The sequence below is a fragment of the Eumetopias jubatus genome, unplaced genomic scaffold (assembly GCF_037043125.1).
Source record: "Eumetopias jubatus isolate StellerSeaLion01/CBP00866 unplaced genomic scaffold, mEumJub1_p1.0 scaffold_12, whole genome shotgun sequence".
Lineage (NCBI taxonomy): Eukaryota > Metazoa > Chordata > Mammalia > Carnivora > Otariidae > Eumetopias > Eumetopias jubatus.
The window spans coordinates 78,745,451-78,766,282 of record NW_028274818.1 but is presented as its reverse complement, the minus strand read 5'-3'; the positions used below and the strand labels follow the sequence as shown (position 1 = coordinate 78,766,282).

The 20,832-nt window shown below is 44.4% G+C and overlaps 2 protein-coding genes across 2 annotated transcripts in view; both read right to left on the bottom strand.

The window, feature by feature from the left end:
* Nucleotides 1-8,830, bottom strand: part of SNX29 (sorting nexin 29) — a 507,012-nt gene extending 498,182 nt beyond the window's left edge. The window contains exon 1 of the mRNA XM_028117489.2: nucleotides 8,755-8,830. Coding sequence (XP_027973290.2) covers nucleotides 8,755-8,761 — 7 coding nt within the window. The 5' untranslated portion in view covers nucleotides 8,762-8,830. The remainder of the gene's footprint in view (nucleotides 1-8,754) is intronic.
* Nucleotides 8,831-12,472: 3,642 nt separating this feature from the next.
* On the bottom strand, nucleotides 12,473-15,142 carry TNFRSF17 (TNF receptor superfamily member 17). Its single transcript, XM_028117670.1, has 3 exons — nucleotides 14,903-15,142; nucleotides 14,414-14,545; nucleotides 12,473-12,851 (listed from the first exon to the last, which is right to left on the bottom strand). The coding sequence occupies exons 1-3, from the start codon at nucleotides 15,018-15,020 to the stop codon at nucleotides 12,574-12,576; spliced, it is 528 nt and encodes a 175-aa protein (XP_027973471.1). The 5' UTR covers nucleotides 15,021-15,142; the 3' UTR covers nucleotides 12,473-12,573.
* Between the last annotated feature and the right edge of the window lie 5,690 nt (nucleotides 15,143-20,832).

The window sequence follows — 20,832 nt, the reverse complement described above, 5'->3', positions numbered from 1 at the left end:
ATTGACTCTGGAGCAGGGCTCAGCAAACATTTTCTGTCGAGAACAAATGGTAAGTATTTTAGGCTTTCCAAGCCATAAGGTCTCTTGTCACAGCCACTCAATTCTGCCATTGTAGAGTGAAAGCAGCCATAAACAATAGTCAACAAATGGATGTTGTGTCTATGTTCCAATAAAACTTTATTCACAAAACAGGGGGGCTGGCACAGTTTGCCAATCTCTGCTTAGAAAAATACCAAAATGTCACTGTACAAACATTTTGAAGGAGAAGTGTATCTTCCCTCATGGTTGGGCAATTGCAAATTATAAACCTACTAAATTAGCTGCCACATGTTAGCATTATATAACTACTCAATTCACCAAGAAACATTTAATGCTGACAAGCTATGGGGAAACATGCACACACCGCCACTAACAACATATTGGGGCGGTGGGTTCTGAAAGGCAACAAGGCAGTGCATACAAAAAGCTACCAAAATATCAAAAAACACCTTTCTGACACCTTGGAAACTAGGCTAGAGGGGACGAAGGGGGGAAATGAGAAAAGGAGTAAGTGACAATTTCACCAGTTCCTCCATCCTCCAGGTACTGAGTAAGGCCCTGTATGTTCATCACTTGCTTTCATTTCCATTTTCTGATGAGGGAATTGAGTCAGAGAAGTTCAATAACATGCTCAGGCTCTTCCACGGGGAGTTAAATCCAGGGCTGTCTGAATCCCAACTTTTTTCCACTACACCCCAATGACTGCCGAAACATGGCATCATGGGCACATAGACTTTTCTGGTAGTGTCCTGGAACGGGGGTCAGCAAACTAACCAAATCCAGCTGCTGCCTGTTCCTCTAAATAAAGTTTTATTGGCACACAGCCACATCCTTTCATTTATTGATTGACTGTGCTGCCTTATGCTACAACAAGGATGAGTGGTTGGGACGGAGACCAGATGGCCCACGAAGCAGAAATTATTTACTATCTGCATCTCTACAGAAAACGTTTGCCAATTCCATCCTAGAACATTGTAAATGGAATTTACTTTCTTTTCCTACAATGGTATATCCATTTGGTGGAACGTTATGCAGCCTTTTTAAATAATTGTGACAGGAAGGCACATGGATAAATGCTATAATGTAAATGGAAACACTAATTCAGATGTAGACTCAGGGCAATTATGTAAAATGCATATGCACTGCGCAAAGACAGAAGTGGAATACCTAAAAATCTAAATATTTAATGTTCTAGGGAGGTATATTTATAGGGCTATCCCATGTTTTCACAATAATCTTTAATGTCATTTTGGGTTTTTTGCCTTTTTTTTTTTTTTTTTAGATGGGGAAGAAAAGAGCAGATCCCCAAATATGCAGCTCAGGCAAGGAAAAATAAGATGCGGTGGGCAAGGTTCCCTCCAAGCAGGAAGCCTGGGAGCACAGGCCCAGCAGGGTGGGGCAGCAAGGACAGAGGAGGCAACACCACCAGGCCTCTGGAGGGCTCTAGGACTGGCACACAGAAGTCAGGGCCTGGGAAAGAGTCCTCGCTCCCCCTGAAGGCTTCAAACTGCTACATCCCACACCCAAAACTGATGTTCCACAGCCTTTCCCACCTCAGTGAAAGGCAATGTTTACTCTTTTCAGCTGCTCAGTAGCAAACCCAGGAGTCACCCTCCTCTCCCTCAGGTCTCTGCTCAATCTCACCTTCCCTGCGAGGCCTTCCCTGAGGGCTCCATTCAGAATTACAACAGCCCTCCCCCTTCAGTTCATCCTCTATCCAGACAAGTAAGTCAGATGCCACCCTTGGGCTCTGGACTGGGCCTGCCATCCAGACCTGGCCAACCAAAGCCACAGTGATGGGTTCCAGGATGACCACACAGCCCGCCAGACTGCTGTGAGTCAGCCTCAGGACTTTTGCTGGAGCAACTGGGAAAGAGGCCCACCCTTGGCTCAGGTGTTGCTACATTGTAGGATGAGACCCAAGAGCTGCTGGTAGCCATCTTGCCTCCATGGAGAAGAGGCTATTGGAGGATGAAGCCAACAGAGAGGAAAGCAGAGTTTCAAACTGGACAGAAAGGTAGTCCTGATGACTAAGCACCTGAATGCAACCGAGCCTGAAGACAGCCCTATCCCTAGACATTTCCATTACAAGACGCTTTAAACTCCAATTTTTCTGAAATCAACTTCTACTCTGCCACATGCAACTGAAAAGTCCTGGCTAACACACCCATTACTCCAACAAAATATTTTTTGGTGCATTCATTCGATGTGCTTCAACAGACACCAACAGTACAGCCCTCTGCTAAGTGACAGAAGAAGCACTAAACTGTCATTCAGGAAATGCTGAATGTTGAACCCTGAATTTCTGGCCAGGCTCTGCTGCCACTTGAGTCCTCACTCTTACTAGCAGCATTTTAACCTACTACAAACACTCTGAAAGCCAGAGCAATCAAGAACTATCAATACTTTCATGTTATGGCTATTTCAGGGAAATCATCCTAAAGACATATCAATGTAAAGGAAGGAAAACTACCTTAAACAAAAATGTCACTTCATCATTCCTTATAATAGGAACCAAATAAGGGGGGGAGGGGAAAGGGAGGAAAATAAGCTAAGTTTCCATAAGTAGAATCAAATACTTTAAAAATTATACTACATGCAAAACGATGGATTAATGATGGATTATGAAGTCCGTTAAAGTGATCAATATGAAGACCACGTACCAATGTGGCAAAGTTTTATCCTAAAATGCTAAGGGTAAAGGCAAAATGCAAGTTTATATGGTAATGGTAAAATTACTTCAGCACATACCAGTGTTTCTCAACCTTTTGTTCATTACCTTCCCTCTTAGGATCCTTTTCAGACGTTTTCTTGATCATACTCTCCATGAAATTTTAATACCACAAGTATACTGTGTATCTGTTTACATACTGCACACATACCTGTGCTTTACACACAACATTAAAATCTCTCTCTCCCTCGAGAACCAATTTTCGCTCCCCCTGAGAATGCATGGCCTATGTACAGACAAGATGGTGGCAGGATGGAAGGGGCTTTATCTGGAATTATGTACACATTGCCAGAATTTAGAGAAGTCCATAAAATCTTGGATTTTGGTTTCATGCTTTAAGAGCTCTAAGAACTTGACTTCTTATTGGTTACAACAAGAAAGCAGGAGAGGTGATGTCAATGAGATTTAGTCCATTGCCACTTACCAGCATAGGACGTAGTCAAATATTTGCTGACGGTATAACACTTACTTCTTATAATCTGCCACAATAAATCAATCTGGTGCCTTCATGGGGGGAGGGGAGTTGATATCATCACTTTTTCTGCTTTGAATGAAAACCACAAACATTCTTTTTTCCATTCATTCGCTTCAGCTGATTCTTTATCCCAAACACAAGCTACTGCTGGAAAGGACCCAGTCAATGCCAAAGAGAAAACCATGACCCTCAGCATTCCAGAAAAATAAGATAAAGCCGCTAAAATGTACACAAACATCAGTCATGAAACAGCAGTAAATTACCCACCAAGCCCCAAACCCTGGTCTATCAGGCCCCTAGAGCTTGACGGTTCCACAAATTATCTGACCTCTCTGGGTCAAGTTTTCCCCACCCTTGAAACTGGGTTTTTAAAGATTCTTGACAGATTCATTACTGATGGAAATGAGCACCAAGGACCTTCAAATCTGGTCTTAGGAAAGACAGTACTTGAGAATCATAATGACTTTCCGGCCCTTCAAGTTCTACTTTCCAAGTAAGAACAAAAGCATTATCTGAAATTCGTAATTCCTTTGCTTAGAGAGGCTGGAAATCAAGTATTCCTACCTACTGGATTCTTTAAAGAGAAACAAAGAAATCATGACTGCTATCACCCTAAGACAACCACCCACTTGTAGCAAGTATCCTTCCTCCAGACCAATTGTTTACTTCTACACACATATACAAATCCACAAACATTGTTTCATATGCATGTTTTAATGTGCAGCAAGGTATATATTTTAGTATAATTCTGCACTCTGCTTCTTTTTAGAGAAGGTTAATGTTGAGATAACATTATGTGATGTGCATAAATCCATTTTATTCCTTTTAACGTCTTTGAGGTTTTCCATCATGTGACCATACCACATACATGCATTATCTCCCCTGTTAATGGTCATCCTAGTTGTTTCTGGCCTCAGGATACTCATTTATCTCGCGTATGCATTACCTAGGCATTCCACTTCCTGGGGATTTGCACTTAATGCGCTTGGCCTTGAAACCGTCTGACCTCTGACTCAAACATTTTCAGCTACAACTGCCAATTTATAGGAAATACAAGAGAATGAGAAACGTGTCAAACCACACCACAAGAATGCAGTCAGCAAAATCCCACAAAGAAACAATCTATCCTGTAACAACCAGGGTGAACTGTTTCCTTCAACAAAAATTGTGAGGGGTAAAAAGAGAGAGAAAAGAGGAACCTATTAGTTTAAAAAAAAATGTTTTGTGCTTCAAAGGATACAATCAAGAAAGAGGAAAAAAACACAAAATGGGAGAAAATTTTTGTAAGTAACACATCTAAGGGACTTGTATCCAGAAATTATATAGAATTCTTACAGCTCAACAATAAAAACCCAATTTAAAAATGGACAAAGGATCTGAACAAACACTTCTACAAAGAAGATATACACAAAGAGCCAATAAGCACATGGAAAGATGCTGACCGGGTCATTGATCATTAGGGAAATGCAAATCAAAACCACAAAAAGATACCACTTCACACCCACTAGAATGGCTATAATCAAAAAGACTGTTGACAAGGATGTGAAGAAACCAGAACCTTCACACTTCATACAGTGCTGGTGGGAATGGAAAACAGTGTGGCCAACTTTGGCAGAATCTGACAGTTCAAATGGAGCCAGCAATTTTTTTAATAGATTTTTTTTATTTATCCATTCGAGACACAGAGATACAGAGAGAGGGAGCATGAGCAGGGGGAAAAGCAGAGGGAGGGGGCGAAGCAGATTCCCCGCGGAGCAGGGAGCACGATGCAGGGCTTCATCCCAGGACCCTGGGATCATGACCTGGGCGGAAGGCAGACGCTTAACCATCTGAGCCACCCAGGCGCCCCGGAGCCAGCAATTCTACTCTCAGATATTGACCCAGGAGAAATGAAAGCACATGCCCACACAAAAACTCGTACGTGAATGTTCACAGCAGCATTATTCAGAGGAGCCAAAAGTGGAAACAAGTCAAATGTCCATCAACTGACAAATGGTTAAACAAAGTGTGTAATATCCATAAAATGAAACAGTATTCAAACACAAAATGGAATGAAGTAAACAGCTACATGCTACAATATGATACAGCTTAGAAGCACCCTACGGCGTTGTATGATTTGATCTATATGAAATATGCCAAAGAGGTAAAAACCCAAGATAGAGTAGATTAGTGGCTGCCTGGGGCTAAGGGGAGGGAGAATGAGGAACCACTGCTAACAGGTACACGGGTTCCTTTTTGGACAAACAAAAATGTTCTAAAACTGATTATGGTGATGTGGGCACAACTCTGTGAATATACTAAACGCTAAAAAAATAACAATTAAACTAAAACTAAAGAGAGGACTAAAAGACTTAAAAAAAAAACCAATTTGCATTGTTTCAACCTTATTTAGATCCTGAGTCTAAAAAACACACTATAAAATTATAAGACAATTATGGAAATTTGAACATTTAATATCTGATGATATTTATGAATTATTGCTCAGTTCTTCTAAGTATGATAATGAAATTGAGCTATTTTTTTTAAAAGAGTCCCTATCTTTTAGAGATATATATTAAAATATTTACAGATGAAAGGATTCAGTGTCTGGGATTTGCTTCAAAAGAAACTGGGGACAGAGGTAAAAAAGACAGCTATATATAGGGGACTGCATAGGGGCTGGTCACGAGATGGTAAATGCTCACTACACTATTCTCTCCACTTTGGAGACGTCTGAAATTTTCTATTGAAAAAAAGGACAGAGGAAAGAGAGGAAATACTTCCACGCAACATTATTTTATTGTATGCTGGTCATCAATCCCAAGGGTGGGAAGACCCTGTTTCAACTGTATTCTCAAGACACGTGAAGGCGGTAATTGGAGGAAGAGGTTCAAAAGGTAGAAACTGCCAAGTTATAAGATAAATAAGCACTAGAGATGTCACATGATGACTAACACTGCTGTACAACATATAGGAGTTAAGAGAGTAAATCCTAAGAGGTCTCATCAGAAAGAAAAATTTATTCTTTTCTTTTTGTTCTTTTTATTGTATCCATAGAGGATGGATGTTAGCTGAGCCTTTTGTGGTAATCATTTCACAACATAGGTCAATCATGCTGTTCACCTTAAACTTATATAGTGATGTATGTTAATTACTTCTCAATAAAACTTGGGGAAAGAAAAAATTGAAATACCTTGGACTTCCCTTCTGTCCTCAGCAACCACTTTTTCGGCCTCAATTACAATCTCTCCAAAAGAAGGCTTTCATCTTGAATGCTTTTTCCTAAAAAAGCCATCTGTTGGTTTCCATTTGTAATGATTTTTTAAATTAAATTTCAAAACCTCGTTATCTTTGATATTAAGTTGGTTCTTGAAGGACACATTGACCAATTTCCCTTGGCTCATCAATTTCACTGTTCCTGTGATCAAGGCAGGAGAATGGTCCAGAACCCTGAGCTTGAGGCAGAGTCTCCTTGGTCATATTAAAAGCAAGAGGTTTTCCCTAAGAGACTCTTCAACTATAGGAAATAAACTGAGGATTGCTGGAGCGGGGAGGTGGGTGGAGGGATGGGGTAACTGGGTGATGGGCATTAAGGAGGGCACTTCATGGAATGAGCACTGGGTGTGATATGCAATCACTAAACTCTACCTCTGAAACTAAGAATACACTGTATGTTAATTAATTGAATTTAAATAAAATAAAAAATAATTTAAAAAAATAAAAGCAAGAGATTTTCAAGGCATACTTAGCCCCAGCCCTTGTCCCAGAACTGGGTCAGAAAACAACCCCACTTGAACCCCAGCTGGGTCCTTATGGAAACAACTGGTCTAAGTTCCTATGTACATACCATTTAAGAAGCACAGCACCTAAATAAAGTTATTTAGTCACTGCAATAAGCCTAGGTGACAGGTACTATTATTTACCCCCATTTTGCTGGGACTTCAGAATGGTCGTAAACACACACAGCTTTATAGAGCAGAGTCAGAATTTGAACTCAGGCTGTCTGGCTCCAGGGCCTGCACTTAAACCAGGCTGTACTACCTACGTGCTCGGTGGAAACCAGCTCATCACCTCTTTGTTGCAGTATCACTAATGTTCAAGGACCAGAAGTTTAATGAGGCCAAAAGTCACGTGCTCTGACAACAGAAGCTGTACGGACTATCTCCCAGGAAACCCCCTTCCCAGCTCCCTCATTAGAACCAACAATTTCACAAATCTTGCTCTTGAACAGCAAAACAAAAGGCGCATGACTTGTTTAAAAAAAAAAAAATGACCCACGGAGATAACTCAAGAGTTAAACATTAAGAGAGACCCAGCTCCTTCACCTTGCCCTCCCCCCTCCTCCTCAACCTCCAGAAATGCCTGGGTGAAAGGCTAGGGCCAAGGTAGCTGGATGCAGGGACTCTTCAGAGGCAACTCCACAGTAAGAGGAAAACAGGCAGTGTGAGGATAGGCGGGTCCTCCTAAGTAAATCCAGATCCCAGACAGGGCGGACTGCGAGGCTTCCCGGAGTCCCTCTGCACACACAACACCCAGGAATGACTTAGCACCAAAACACCAGTAGATCGCTTCAGAGAAGGGCTGAGCATACACGTCCAAGTCTTGGGACTAAACTTCAGAAACGCGGAGCACAAGCTGTCCACACCCACCTCCCGCCCACTCCCGGCCTCCCCACCAAAAACCACACCCCTCCCTACGGGCGGGAGAGGGGGATGGTGGGCTGGGAAGGGCAACGCGATGGTCCCCAGATGGGTTCAGTGCTGAACAAGAAGGGAAGGGGTGCTGACAGGGCGAGGGAGACCTCAAATGAGCTAGGAAAAGAACTCAAAGGAGCGGGAGTATAAAAAAAAAAAGGACCAAAATGTAAGAAGCAAGGACCAGAGAGGGACCCTGAGAGCGTAACTGGGAACAACTGGTAACTGGAACAGCAAAGCACCGGGGGACAGGACACGAGGGAAGGGGAGGGGCGGGGAAGACAAAGAGGCTGGAGAACTCACAGTCCTCTGGGGACCGAGAGCCACGGGGGGCACGCGGTTCAGGGGTCATCCAACTAACAGTGTCCAGAGACGACACCATGCCCGTGTGGAGACTGGAGCGACTGCACAACAGGGGCCTGGGAAATGGGAATGACTGCGGAGCAGGGGGGCCCGGAACTGAAACTGGGACTGGGGGGCGGGGGGTCCCGGAGTTAGGAGGGACTGAGAGCCGGGAGGTCTGAGCACTGGGGGGAGGGACCGGTGACTGGGCAAGGCAGTCGGAGGACTGGGAGAGGCTGGGGGTCTGGGGACAGGTGTCCAGGAGCTGGTTGTAAGCGATGGACAGGAGGCAGGGGACTGGCAGTGCCTGGACTTGGGACGCCAGAGAAGTGCAGGTGACCAGGGGCCAGCTCCCGCGCGGACCGGGGTCTGCGAGAGACCGGACGGGGGTCTGAGAGCGAGCGAGACCGGGGACTCGGGGGCCGGAGTGTGCAGCTGGAGCGGCGGGAGCCGGGGCAGCCGGGCCGGGTGACAGCGGCGAAGCCGCCACTCACCGCTCATGGTGCCGCTCCCGGGCCGGTGCCTGCGCCGTGCCGCCGCCACCACTGCCGCCACTGCCGCCGCCGGGCTCCAGACAGGCCGGGAGACAGCGCACCTCCCCGCCCGCCCGCCCCGCCCCGCCCCGGAAGTGGAGCTCCGCCGCCGCGGACCCGCCCCCCGACCCGGAAGGTAAATACGGGCGCCGGCGCGGCGGCGCGGCGGCGCGGCGGCGTGGCGGCGTAGCGAGGCGGTGGGGTCCTGGCGGGTCAGAGACCCTCGCTGGGAAGCACCGAGGTGCGAAAGTCGCCCGGCGTGCTTGGCTGCGGAGGGAGCGAAGTGGACGTTTCTGTGCCCTCTTGGGCCCACAGCTCTGTCGGGGAGACAGTGAACAGGCCCGGAGAAATGAGCCAACACCGTTCCAGAGAGCAGTAGGAGCTGAGAAGGGAAATAAAAAAGGGCAATGGTCCAAAACCTGCCTGGACATGGGCAGCTCCGGAGGGCACCCCTAAGGAAACGATCTTTGAGCTGAGACCGGGACCATGGCTGGGAGACGGGCCCGAGAAGATGCGCAGGAAGGGTGTTCCAGAACAGCGAGTGCAAACGCTCTGCCTCAGGGCTTGACTGGAGCCAGAAGTTGGGTGAGAGAGAGGAGGTAGGAGAGCAGGGTGGAGGGTATAAGGGAATGGGAAGCCATTGCAAGAATTTACGCAGAGGAGTGACACGATCTGAATTAGGTCTTAAGACGATTACTCTTCCTGGGTTCAGAATGAATTGTAGTGGGGCAGGGTGGAGAAAGGGCACCTGCTTAGGGAGCCATTGCAGTCAGCTGCCCAGCAAGAAATAGGTCTGGGGTTAGCGTGGTGGCATTGGAGATGAAGGTGGATGGATGATGTGCCAACACGTGTTCATAATACGAAGCTCAGATTGCTGTCCCATTTTATACGTGGGGGAAAGGGGACCCAGAAAGGTTTAAAAGGGCATCTTTCCTGAAAACCCGGAGTAAAAAAAAAAATACATTTTACATCACAACCCAGTACACACATGCATACATTTAAGGAGATGTTTAACAAAACAATTCCATGGGTAATGTATTCTCTTCTATTTTTCTTTCTTTTTTTTTTTTTTATGCTGACTGAGACAGTTGATTGATCCACAGTTGAAACACTGAAATGAGGAACAGGCCCCACAGGGAAATGGAGCCAGAATTCCAGCCCAGTCCTGTGTGACCCACAGCTCCATGGTCTTCCTACTACACTGCCTCTCAACACAAAACCTCCGGCCCCCAGGAATTTATCTTTTGGATTCAGCAGAAGTCAAGAGCTCTTTGGAGAAGGCTGTAGGGCAGCATTATTTATGACAGTGAAAGAGTGGAAAGCACCAAAGCCCAACTGCAGAAGAATAGCTGAGCAAATCATGGCCCATTTCACAAGGAATCTCTTGCAGTAGTTGAAAATGCTAATTATAAAGATGGAAACATGGGGAAAGGCCAATGAAAATGAGTTAACTAAAAAAAAGCCCCATACAAAATGGTCTGTATGCCATGATTACAATCGTGTCAAAGTATGACCATGTGTAGGGACTAAGAGAATGGAGAGATGAAAATACTTGTGTATTTGGTTGGTGGGGCTGTCTTTGCCATTTTCCAAAATTATACTCTATATTTGTTGTGAATTTGTAATTTTGAAGAGTCTATGTGCCTAAGTCCACCCCCTCAACTCCCCCACCCCCAAAAGTCTAGTTTGGTTCCTCCTGCCTCTGTAACCCTTGGTGAGGCATCACATACCTGCTTCATGGAGTTGTCACCAGGATAACATGTTCTGCCTTCTCATAGCGCCCTGTACCTTTCCTTCATGGCACTTGAGGCAGATTAAGTAGTGACATCAGAGCTTATGCTTTACCTATTCTATCCCAAACCAACCCAATTGAAACGTTGTAATTCCTTTTTTCAGAGATTTTCACCTGGTCCTCAAAGACCAAGAATTAAGAGCCTAAAGTCTACAGCTCTTGTCAGCCTTGAAAAACTAAACTCATTGAGGAGATGTTGGGGGGTTGGGGAGGAAGAGGGCCTGTGAGAAGCTAGGAGCAGTATTCCATATACCGTTCCTGCAATAGCTGTAGAACAGGAAAAGAGTGTGTGCCTGCTCTCAGACTACAATTCAAGCGGATTAATAAAAATCATTACAGCAATGTAACTCAAAGTATTTATTATAAACCAGATACTTTCATGAAAAAATTTATATATATATATATATACATGCACATGTATGTATGCAAATAAGTGTGTCTGTGTGTTTTCATTTAATCCTTAAAACAACTTACAAGTAGATACTATTATTATTCCCATTTTACAGATGGGGAAACTGAGGCACAAGTGGTTAAGTAACTTTCACAGTCACCCGAAGTCTGTAACTTCTAGTAACAGAGCCGGGATTCAAGTCCAGGCAATCTGGCTCCAAGAGCCAGTACTTTAACCACTGTACTATATTGTCTCCTGTGGTCCTCAAGGGCCTGGAATGGAAACTTGGAATGGCCCCCAATGGGTAAAAAGGGCTCACCAAGTTTCCCCTTATCCCAAACCTGACACAAAAGCCACAAAGCCCCAAGACTTTGAGGTCTACGCTGTTTTGTCAGTGGGCATCTTAACAATGATCAAAGTCAACATATTATCAGAGGGCATCATCACCTGTTGCATAACCTTTCCATAACACCTCAGGACCTTTGCACAACCCCAGGGAGGGACCCCCTCCCCCAATAATGACTAAGATTGTAGCCCAAAGAGCTGGGGAACTCGAACTTAAATCGACATGAAGAGAAAAAAATAAATAAATCAGGATGTCTGGGTTTAAATCCTGGCTCTGCCATTTACTGGTTATGTTACCTTCCTCTGACTCAGTTTCTGCCATCATCTGTAAAATGGAGGTAATAATTGTCCACCTACCTTGTGATTTGTTGTATGCATTAAATGAGTTAGTACAGGTAAAGCATATAGAACAATCCTGGCACATTAGTAAGGCTAAGTTTTTTGTTGTTTTTTTTTTAAAGATTTATTTATTTACTAGAGAATAAGAGAAAGAGAGTGTGAGCAAGGAAAGGGGCAGAGGGAGAGAGAGAGATGGAGAATCTCAAGCAGACTCCTTGCTGAGCACAGAGCCTGAGTCATGGGGCTTGATCCCAGGACCCATGAGATCATAACCTGAGCTGAAATCAAGAGCCAGACGCTTAACTGACTGAGCCACACAAGCGCCCCTAGTAAGGCTAAGTTTTAGCCATCATTATTATTACCTGCATTGGGGTCTGAAAATGATACCTACTATACCTTTGTCATAGTTTGCAATTACACATTTATTTATGGGATCATAATAATGCCTGATGTCTCCATTAAGCTGAAAGCTCACAAGGTCAGGAGCCTTGCCCTCACGCATTGCACACTAAATTAGTGTGGCTGACTCTAGGCTTCTCCTATATCCAGGAGTACATAGGATCACCTTGCTTTCCATTGATAATAAAGAGAAAAATCCAATCTGGCTTGAAACATATGTGTGTGTGTGTATAGGAGAGAAGGGAGCTAGCCATAGAAATATGGGACTATGGGCTCTGCACACTGCAGTGCTTTTCTTCAGTGAGTCAAGAATTTAATCATGAAACCAAGGAAATTTCCACAGTTAAGCTCCCAACAGTAAGGTAGGGAAGTACATCTAACAAAGATTTTCTAGAATTACAGGACAAAAAGCTCTATCAGCAACCAATAAGTACAATCATCCTAAAGAGATCTGATACCTCATCCTTCTGACATAGGATTTTCAAAGCAGCTCTACACCAGGTGAAATGGTTGATTATCTGGTAAAAATGGGTTTCTCCATCTCTGTGATACTAGCTAGCAGGCTGTTACAGTAGTCATTTGTTTTCGTGGTGACAAGAATGGTTGCACCTTCCTCCATAGCTGGAAGTGGAAAGAAATGGTCAGAATTGACCTTTGATTCAGAATTGACGCAGTCTTCACAGGTACATTCTTCTACTGTGTACTCCAGGCCCCTCAAGAGAACTTCCTCACCAGTCCTGCTAGCACGGCCCTCCTCCTGGTCAGTGTTCACCTCGTTCTGGAGAGCCGATCCTGATTATGCAGAAACACAACCATTAACCCCAACTTCCCAGGTGGTGCAGTCATGATAGTCTTAGCAGTACACATTAGGGCTCCAAGCCACGGAGACAGATCTCCTACAAAATAAATGAGTATGTTCCTGCACTAGAAGTCACGAACTGGTAGACCACAGGCCACATTGGATTTGAAGATAGACTTTGTTTAGGTCCATACAGTGTTTTTAAGTGTTTGCTTACATGTTTTATGCTGACCCCCCCTTTAAAAATCAAAAGATTTAAAAAACAAAAAAAATTCAAGGGATTTCACCCGCAAATTGAGGTGATTGGTCTCTTTAAAAAAAAAAAAATGGGGGTAACTGGTAGCTAGCATTCCTACATGAAAACAGTTGGCTGGAGTCAGTAGCACCTGTCTCCTTGAGGAAGGGCATAGGCTCTCTACTGTTGAAACCTCCACCTGGCCCATTGCATTCAGTGGTTGCCCACTTGGCCCTTGGAAGCATTGAGGTATTGATCCTATTAGACACCGGTGAAATGACAGATTACCGTATGTTACAGCACACCAAAATGAGCCTTTGGGTGACACTTCAGAATTCAAAGATGCTTCCCTTACAGAGCATTTGGTAGCAAATCAAAATTTTCCTTTATAATGCATCTTTTGTGACCATGTAAGGAAGGAGCCTCTATTATGTCCCCATTTATATGCCGGTGAAGGTAAGCTTTATTACTTCCCCAACATGCCACAGAATAACTCCATCTTCCAGAATGTCCCACTTAAAGTCACTCCCCACCTGTCTCTCAGATCTCAGGCACAAGAAAAAAAGAAAAGTGAGTAAATTATAGGCAACAGTCATCTACCTCTCTTTACTGCAAACGAGCTGGGTGCTTTATGCAGATGATGCACAGAAAATAAATGCATCAAGAAATAGGCCAATGGCTGCAATGTGTTTGGGAATCAGATCATGGGCAAAAGTGCTGCAGAAATATTTTTATCTTAAAAAGCCTTTAAGTAGAACATTCACTTCTCCGAGACTGGTTCTCTGCTGCTTAATAAAGATAATAATCTTTAAAATGACTGTTCAAATACTCCAAGAACAGCTGGTTATTCATTTCTAGCAGGTTTTTTTTTTTTTGGCAGTAAAATATTCACCCAAGCAAACAGCATTTACATTTCTATTAAGAATATGGCCATGGATCTTGTCAAATACTTTTTTCCTGATAGTAGCAGACCTGGGTAGCAGTTTCTGAGAGAAAGACATTTAATCAATGTGCTAACTTTGGTCAAAGAGATGGATGTTTGCCAAGGAAGCCTCAGTACTTCAGAAGAGTAATTACTGAGTGAAGAATGTGGGGGAAGTATGGCTCTGTGGGGCACCTGCAAACCAAAAAGAAGACAGCTTGCTACTTCCCAAAAGTTCTTTTAACACAACTGTCCTCTAACACACTCAAAAGGGCTCTAACCAAATGAAACACTCAACATGGGAAAAAAAAAGAGAGAGAGCGTGCCGCGAAAAGGAACTGAAATTCACAATAGCGACCTCTTGGAAATAGATTTCCAAGACTAAACATCAAACCAACCTGTGTTTTTACGTTCATTCTTTGATGGTTCTGAATTCATCTTCTTTAGCAAGAACATCAACACGAAAACTGTCAAAGAAACGATCAAGCTCAGGCCCAAACAGGTCCAGAGAATTGTATTCGTTTCTTTCACTGAATGAAAAGAATATCAGAGAGATAATGAACTGACAACATAATATCCACATCAAGTAAAGATTATTTACCATCCAATTCCCTTAATTCATCAGCATTGACTTGTAAATTCTAAATAACACTTAATTAGAAGAGTTGATAAAATCTATGTTGCTAACAGCGCTGAATAAAAATTGAGTTCAGTTCTGAGTAATTACTTTGCTCCTGTTGGCATTTAAATACTTGCCTTATTTCCTTTCTCTTTTTGATTCAGGAGATCTCACCCTCTTCCCCATAATGTCTATTCTTCGAATAAATAGTCAATGTAGAGAAAATAGGTCACGCCAGTGAATTAATTGTTCAAGCAGTATTACTTACTTGCATCACAATAACGCTGACAAGGTAGAGGAGGGGTATTAGAACATCGAAGGTGACACGGTTTGCAAGCAGTAAGCAATTTGTCAAAATACTCATTTTGGATGCACTGCTGAGCCATCTGGAACGGGATCACAAAAAGAAACAAGGAAACCCCAGAAAGAACAGCATGGAAGGACAAGTAAAATCTCGTCAGGAATTCCCCAGCAAATGTACTGACAGCAGCTAGAATGTCAAGGGGAAAAAAAGAACTTCACAACTATGACTTAGTTCCTACGAGGGGCTGGCTACTTGTACTGTGGCTAAGGATTTGAATACCAGCTCTAATTCCAGTTTCTAAGTTTGAGGCTGGCGTAGGGTCAGAGATGGAGTGTAAATATCAAGGGCAAACCATACCTGAAACAGAAACCACTTATTTATAGAGGAAATTTCTATAAATAAGCCAGGTGATAGTTGCAAGGTGTGCAGACATGCCTGACGCATCAGGCAGAAAGGTTCAATAACCACTTCTGGACCATCTGTTTTTGAGCTGTGCTGTGTGATGCGCCCCAGGGAGACAAAGTCTGTGCCCCTTAAGAACTTAAAATCTAACAGGGGAGGGGCGCCTGGGTGGCTCAGTCAGTTGAGTGGCTGCCTTCGGCTCAGGTCATGATCCCGGAGTCCTGGGATCGAGTCCCGAATTGGGCTCCCTGCTTGGCAGAGAGCCTGCTTCTCTCTCTCCCTCTGCCTGCCTCTCTGCCTGCTTGGGCTCTCTCTCTCTCTCTCTCTCTCTCTCTCTCTCTCTCTCTGTCAAATAGATGAATAAAATCTTTAAAAAAAATAAGAAAATCTAACAGGGGAGATAGAAATCCACTCAACCACAAGGTGTAGTAAGAACTAATGGAATGTGAAACAGGGAAAAGGGCATCAAGCATGCCTCCCGGGTTTTGGACCTGTGAAGAATTGCAGAATTCCAACAGAAATAGGGATGTCTATGGGGCGCCTGGGTGGCTCAGTCGTTAAGCGTCTGCCTTCGACTCAGGTTATGATCCCAGGGTCCTGGGATCAAGCTCCATATTGGGCTCCCTGCTCAGCGGGAAGCCTGCTTCTCCCCTTCCCACTCCCCCTGCTTTTGTTCCCTCTCTCACTGTGTCTCTCTCTGTCAAATAAATAAATAAAATCTTTAAAAAAAAAAGAAATAGGGATGTCTGGGGTAAAAGCTAAATTGGTAAGAGGGTTGAGGGGAAGATAGATTTGGGGCATTAGTAGTAAAGTAATCCATGCTCCACTGTTGAAAATTTAGAAAACACAAATGAGCAGATAGAAAAACTATCCATAGTCCAAGCATCCAGAAATAATTAACATTTTGATGTCTAACAGAAGTTGCAAACAGGCTTGCTGCTGGGTTCTGTTTGGTCAACCCCTGATATAGATCTTTCTGGAAGGATTTCTGAGGCTAGATGATAGATAAATAGATAGATGATAGGGCAAACACATTTTCCTTTTTACATAAATGGAATCACTTGCGTTAGCTTTTAGCCATACTAAGTGGGATACCCATATAGAGACATCCGGAGAGGTCAGTCAGAAATTCAGGATTCAGTTAAAATGCAAGAAAATGACAAACTCCAAATTCAGTGTAATCTCTGGGGTGCAGGGAGGGTACAAAAGAGCCCCAGTTGTGTTGGTCACATTTTATTAAGCCGAGTGGTGGATACATTGGTATTTGTTGTGTTATTCTTTTGTTGTACTCTTTGTTACTATTGACATCTTTTCATATTTTTTTTTTAAGCCCCGCACCCAGCGTGGAGCCCAACTCAGGGCTTGAACTCACAACCCTGAGATCGAGACCTGAGCCAATATCAAGTGTCAGATGCTTAACCAACTAAGCCACCCAGGTGACCCCACACCTTTTCATATTTTTTAAATGGTACATAATAAATATTAAGATAGTGATGATGATAACATAAAATGCGGGAATTAAAAACAACACTATTTTTTTTTAATGAAGGGTTTGAGCCTAAAAGAGATTGTGAATTCAGATTTTGATCAAAACCTCCCATTCCTCTGGGAGTCCAGGCAGTGAGGTAAATGGGTGTGGACCAAGAGCTAACCCAGCAGGTTCCACTCCCTCAAGCTCCTGCCAGACAATAAGGCAGACAAAGGTCCCAGGAAAATCACGCTTAGGGAAACGGGAAGATGAAGATCATCCACCATAACAGCCAAACAAGGAGAGTTTCAGGACGGGATGGGCAGTGAGGTCAAATTCTACAGAAAAGTCAGAAGTGATGTACTAAGGAAGGAGGTCACTGGTGCGCCTTGAGTATGTTTGTGGGTAGAAGCCATATTGTAAGTACTTAAGGAGTCGAGAGAAAGAGAAGCAGCCAATGTGGGCCATGCCTGGGAAGTCTGGTAGAAACCAGAAGAACAAAGCTTTGCCAACTCTTGGGAAAAGAAGCACAATTGTTTCCAACAGATGTGTGTGTGCTCAGGTGCCTAACGTAAGGTGCACAAGGATATTTGCTGCCTCATCATTTGTATTCACAAAAGCCCATCCATCAATGCGGACTTGGGGTGGAAGACTATGCGGCCATCAGAAAGAATGCGCCAGATGTGTTCTCATATGAACGATACATCACTGAGTGGAAAATGCAAGTTACTGAGCAAGTGTGTAATCTCTTCTGCTGTGTTTACAAATAAAACAGTAGGCAGGGGCGCCTGGGTGGCTCAGGCCGTTCAGCATCTAATTCTTGGTCTCAGCTCAGATTTTGATCTCATGGTTGTGAGTTCAAGCCCAGCGAGGAGACTACTTGAAAAAAAACAAACAAACAAGTAGAATAGTAGGTATATAGACCTATAAAGATATATATCTATATATAGACGTAAGCTAGGGTGGGAAAAAAGACAGTTTTCACTGAAAAATCTTTGGTACTGTTTGAATAATTATTTTTGAATAATTATTCTTTAAATAAGAATCTTTTTTTTTTAAGGGTGGTGTTTTAGTCCATTCAGGCTGCTATACAAAATACTACAGACTAATGGGATGCCTGGGTGGCTCAGTAGGTTAAGCGACTGCCTTCGGCTCAGGTCATGATCCCAGGGCCCTGGGATCAAGCCCCGTGTCCGGCCTCTGCTCCGCAGGAAGCCTGCTTCTCCCTCCGCCTGCCGCTCCCCCTGTTTGTGTTCCCTCTCTTTCTCTGAGAAATAAATAAAAATCTTTAAAAAAATACTATAGACTGAGTATAGTTCTTTTTTTTTAAAGATTTTATTTATTTATTTGACAGAGCAAGACACAACGAGAGAGGGAACACAAGCAGGGGGAGTGGGAGAGGGAGAAGCAGGCTTCCCGCTGAGCAGGGAGCCCGTTGTGGGGCTCGATCCCAGGACCCCGGGATCATGACCTGAGCCGAAGGCAGACGCTTAACTACTGAGCCACCCAGGTGCCTCTAGACTGAGTGTAGTTCTGTTACAAATAACAGAAGTATATTTCTCAGAGATTAGGTGTCTGGTGAGAGCCCACTTCTTGAACCTAGGAAGAATCTGAGAATGGGGAAAGAAATAGGGAAGTCCAAGGGAAAAGCTAAATTGGCAAGAGGGTTGAGGGGGAAAGGACAGCAATCTTTTTATTATATTCCCCCAAGGCGGAAGGGGCAAGAGATCTCTCCAGAGTCTCTTTTATAAGGACACTAATCCCCTTCACGAGAGCTCCACCCTCATGACCTAATCACCTCCCCAAGACCCCATCTCCCAATACCACCACACTGGGGATCAGGTTTCAACATGAATTTCCAGGGGACACAAATATTTAGTCTGTAGGAGCAGGGGCATTTGGAAGAGGAAAGAAAGCAGAGTGAAAGGTATGAACAGCAGAGACCAAGAGAAAAGGGATAAAGATTAAAGATGTCAGAGAGGGGCGTCTGGGTGGCTCAGTCATTAAGCATCTGCCTTCGGCTCAGGTCATGATCCCAGGGTCCTGGGATCGAGCCCCGTGTCGGGCTCCCTGCTCGCGGGGAGGCCTGCTTCTCCCTCTTCCACTCCCCCTGCTTGTGTTCCTGTTCTCTCTCTCTCTCTCTCTGTCAAATAAATAAATAATAAATCTTAAAAAAAATAAAGATGTCAGAGAGACCCCTGATGGGCAGAGTCTGGGCCAATGTGAGTCCTGAAAGCCAAAAGCACCAAGGGAAGCATCTCCCCAGCTCTCCCTGGGTCTTAGAAGCAGTGAAGTCCTGCAGAGGTTGTTCTTCATCACCTGGGGACCTCGAGCAGCTTGGAGAAGCCCAGGGATGGCTCCACCCTCAGAGAGGTCTGGCTGACCCTTCTTGGTGGGCCACCAAGCCTCTCTGATATGCAGGAACCAGGTTCCTCCCAGCAACCAAGGCCAAGAGGCTCATCTCACTTCACTCTCATCCTTAAAACGTATTCCATCTCCCAGCCATTTCAAGCTGGAACCAAGAGTGCACCATGTCTGTGGTCAGCCCAGAGAGGATTTCGATGAAAGCCTGCTGAAGTTCCCCGGGACGGCTCTGATTGCTTGCCTTCCCCAAGTCTGTTGTTGCTCAGCTTGTCCCAGCTCTGTCTTTGATTCTGTGGGGGAAGCCTGTGATGCTTCCAATAAACTCTGTCTCTGGCTTACATTAGCCAAAGTCAGTTTGGGTTGGTTGCTAGCAATCCAAAAATAAAAATAAAATCTTTAACCACATAACTGATTTTTAGCTGATTGCTCCACTCACGCCTCAAAGGACAACAACGGACCATGACTGGGGGGTGTCATGCCTTCCCCTTTGCTCCTCAGGATGGGAGTGACTAGTTAATTCTGACATCTTAGGGTCAGCTGGTTCTCCTGCAGGACAGGTAAGGAGATGGGGAAACAGACTAAGAGCAGACAGGGATAAGTGTGCAACAGAGGTTGGGAGACGTCATACTAGTCAAGACTCTTTCAAAGGCATGACATAAAAACTTAAGTTAAAAGGAATTTAACTTAACCTGGGTGGCTCAGTGAGTTAAATGTCTGCCTTTGGCTCAGATCATGAGCTCAGGGTCCTGGGATCAAGCCCCGCCTCGAGCTCCCTGCTCAGCAGAGAGCCTGCTTCTCCCTCTCCCTCTCCCCCTGCTCGTGTGTGCACTCTCTCTCTCCTCTCTCTCTCTTTCTCTCAAATAAATTAAAAAATATATATTTTTTAAAAAGGAATTTACCATGGCTCAAAAAAAAAAAAAAAAAGGGGGCGCCTGGGTGACTCAGTCGTTAAGCGTCTGCCTTCAGCTCAGGTCATGATCCCAGGGTCCTGGGATCAAGCCCCGCATCCGGCTCCCTGCTCAACGGGAGGCCTGCTTCTCCCTCTCCCAGTCCCCCTGCTTGTGTTCCCTCTCTCACTGTGTCTTTCTCTGTCAAATAAATAAATAAAATCTTTAAAAAAAAAAAAAAAGGAATTTACCATGGCTCAGTCAGTGAAGCAACCAGCTATTGATTTCAGCTCACGTCATGATCTCAGGGTTGTGAGATTGAGCCCTGTATCAGGCTCCACTCTGGGCATGGAGCCTGCTTAAGATTCTCTCTCTCCCTCTGCCCCTCTGCCTCTCCCCTGCCTCTCTCCCTCCCTCTCTTAAAAAAAAAATAAGGGGGGCACCTGGGTGGCTCAGTCGTTAAGCATCTGCCTTTGGCTCAGGTCATGATCCCGGGGTCCTGGGATCGAACAACACATCGGGCTCCCTGCTCAGCGGGAAGCCTGCTTCTCCCTCTCCCACTCCCCCGGCTTGTGTTCCCTCTCTCACTGTGTCTCTCTCTGTCAAATAAATAAAATCTTTAAAAAATAATAATAATAAGGGAATTTACTGGCCTCTGGTTGAGAAATCCAGCAGTAGAATCGGCTTTACTGGCTTGAGTTTTGTCTTAGCATTCTGGTTTCTCTCTGTCATTTAATTCAGCAATGCCATCTTCTGGGTCTTGCCTACAGTCT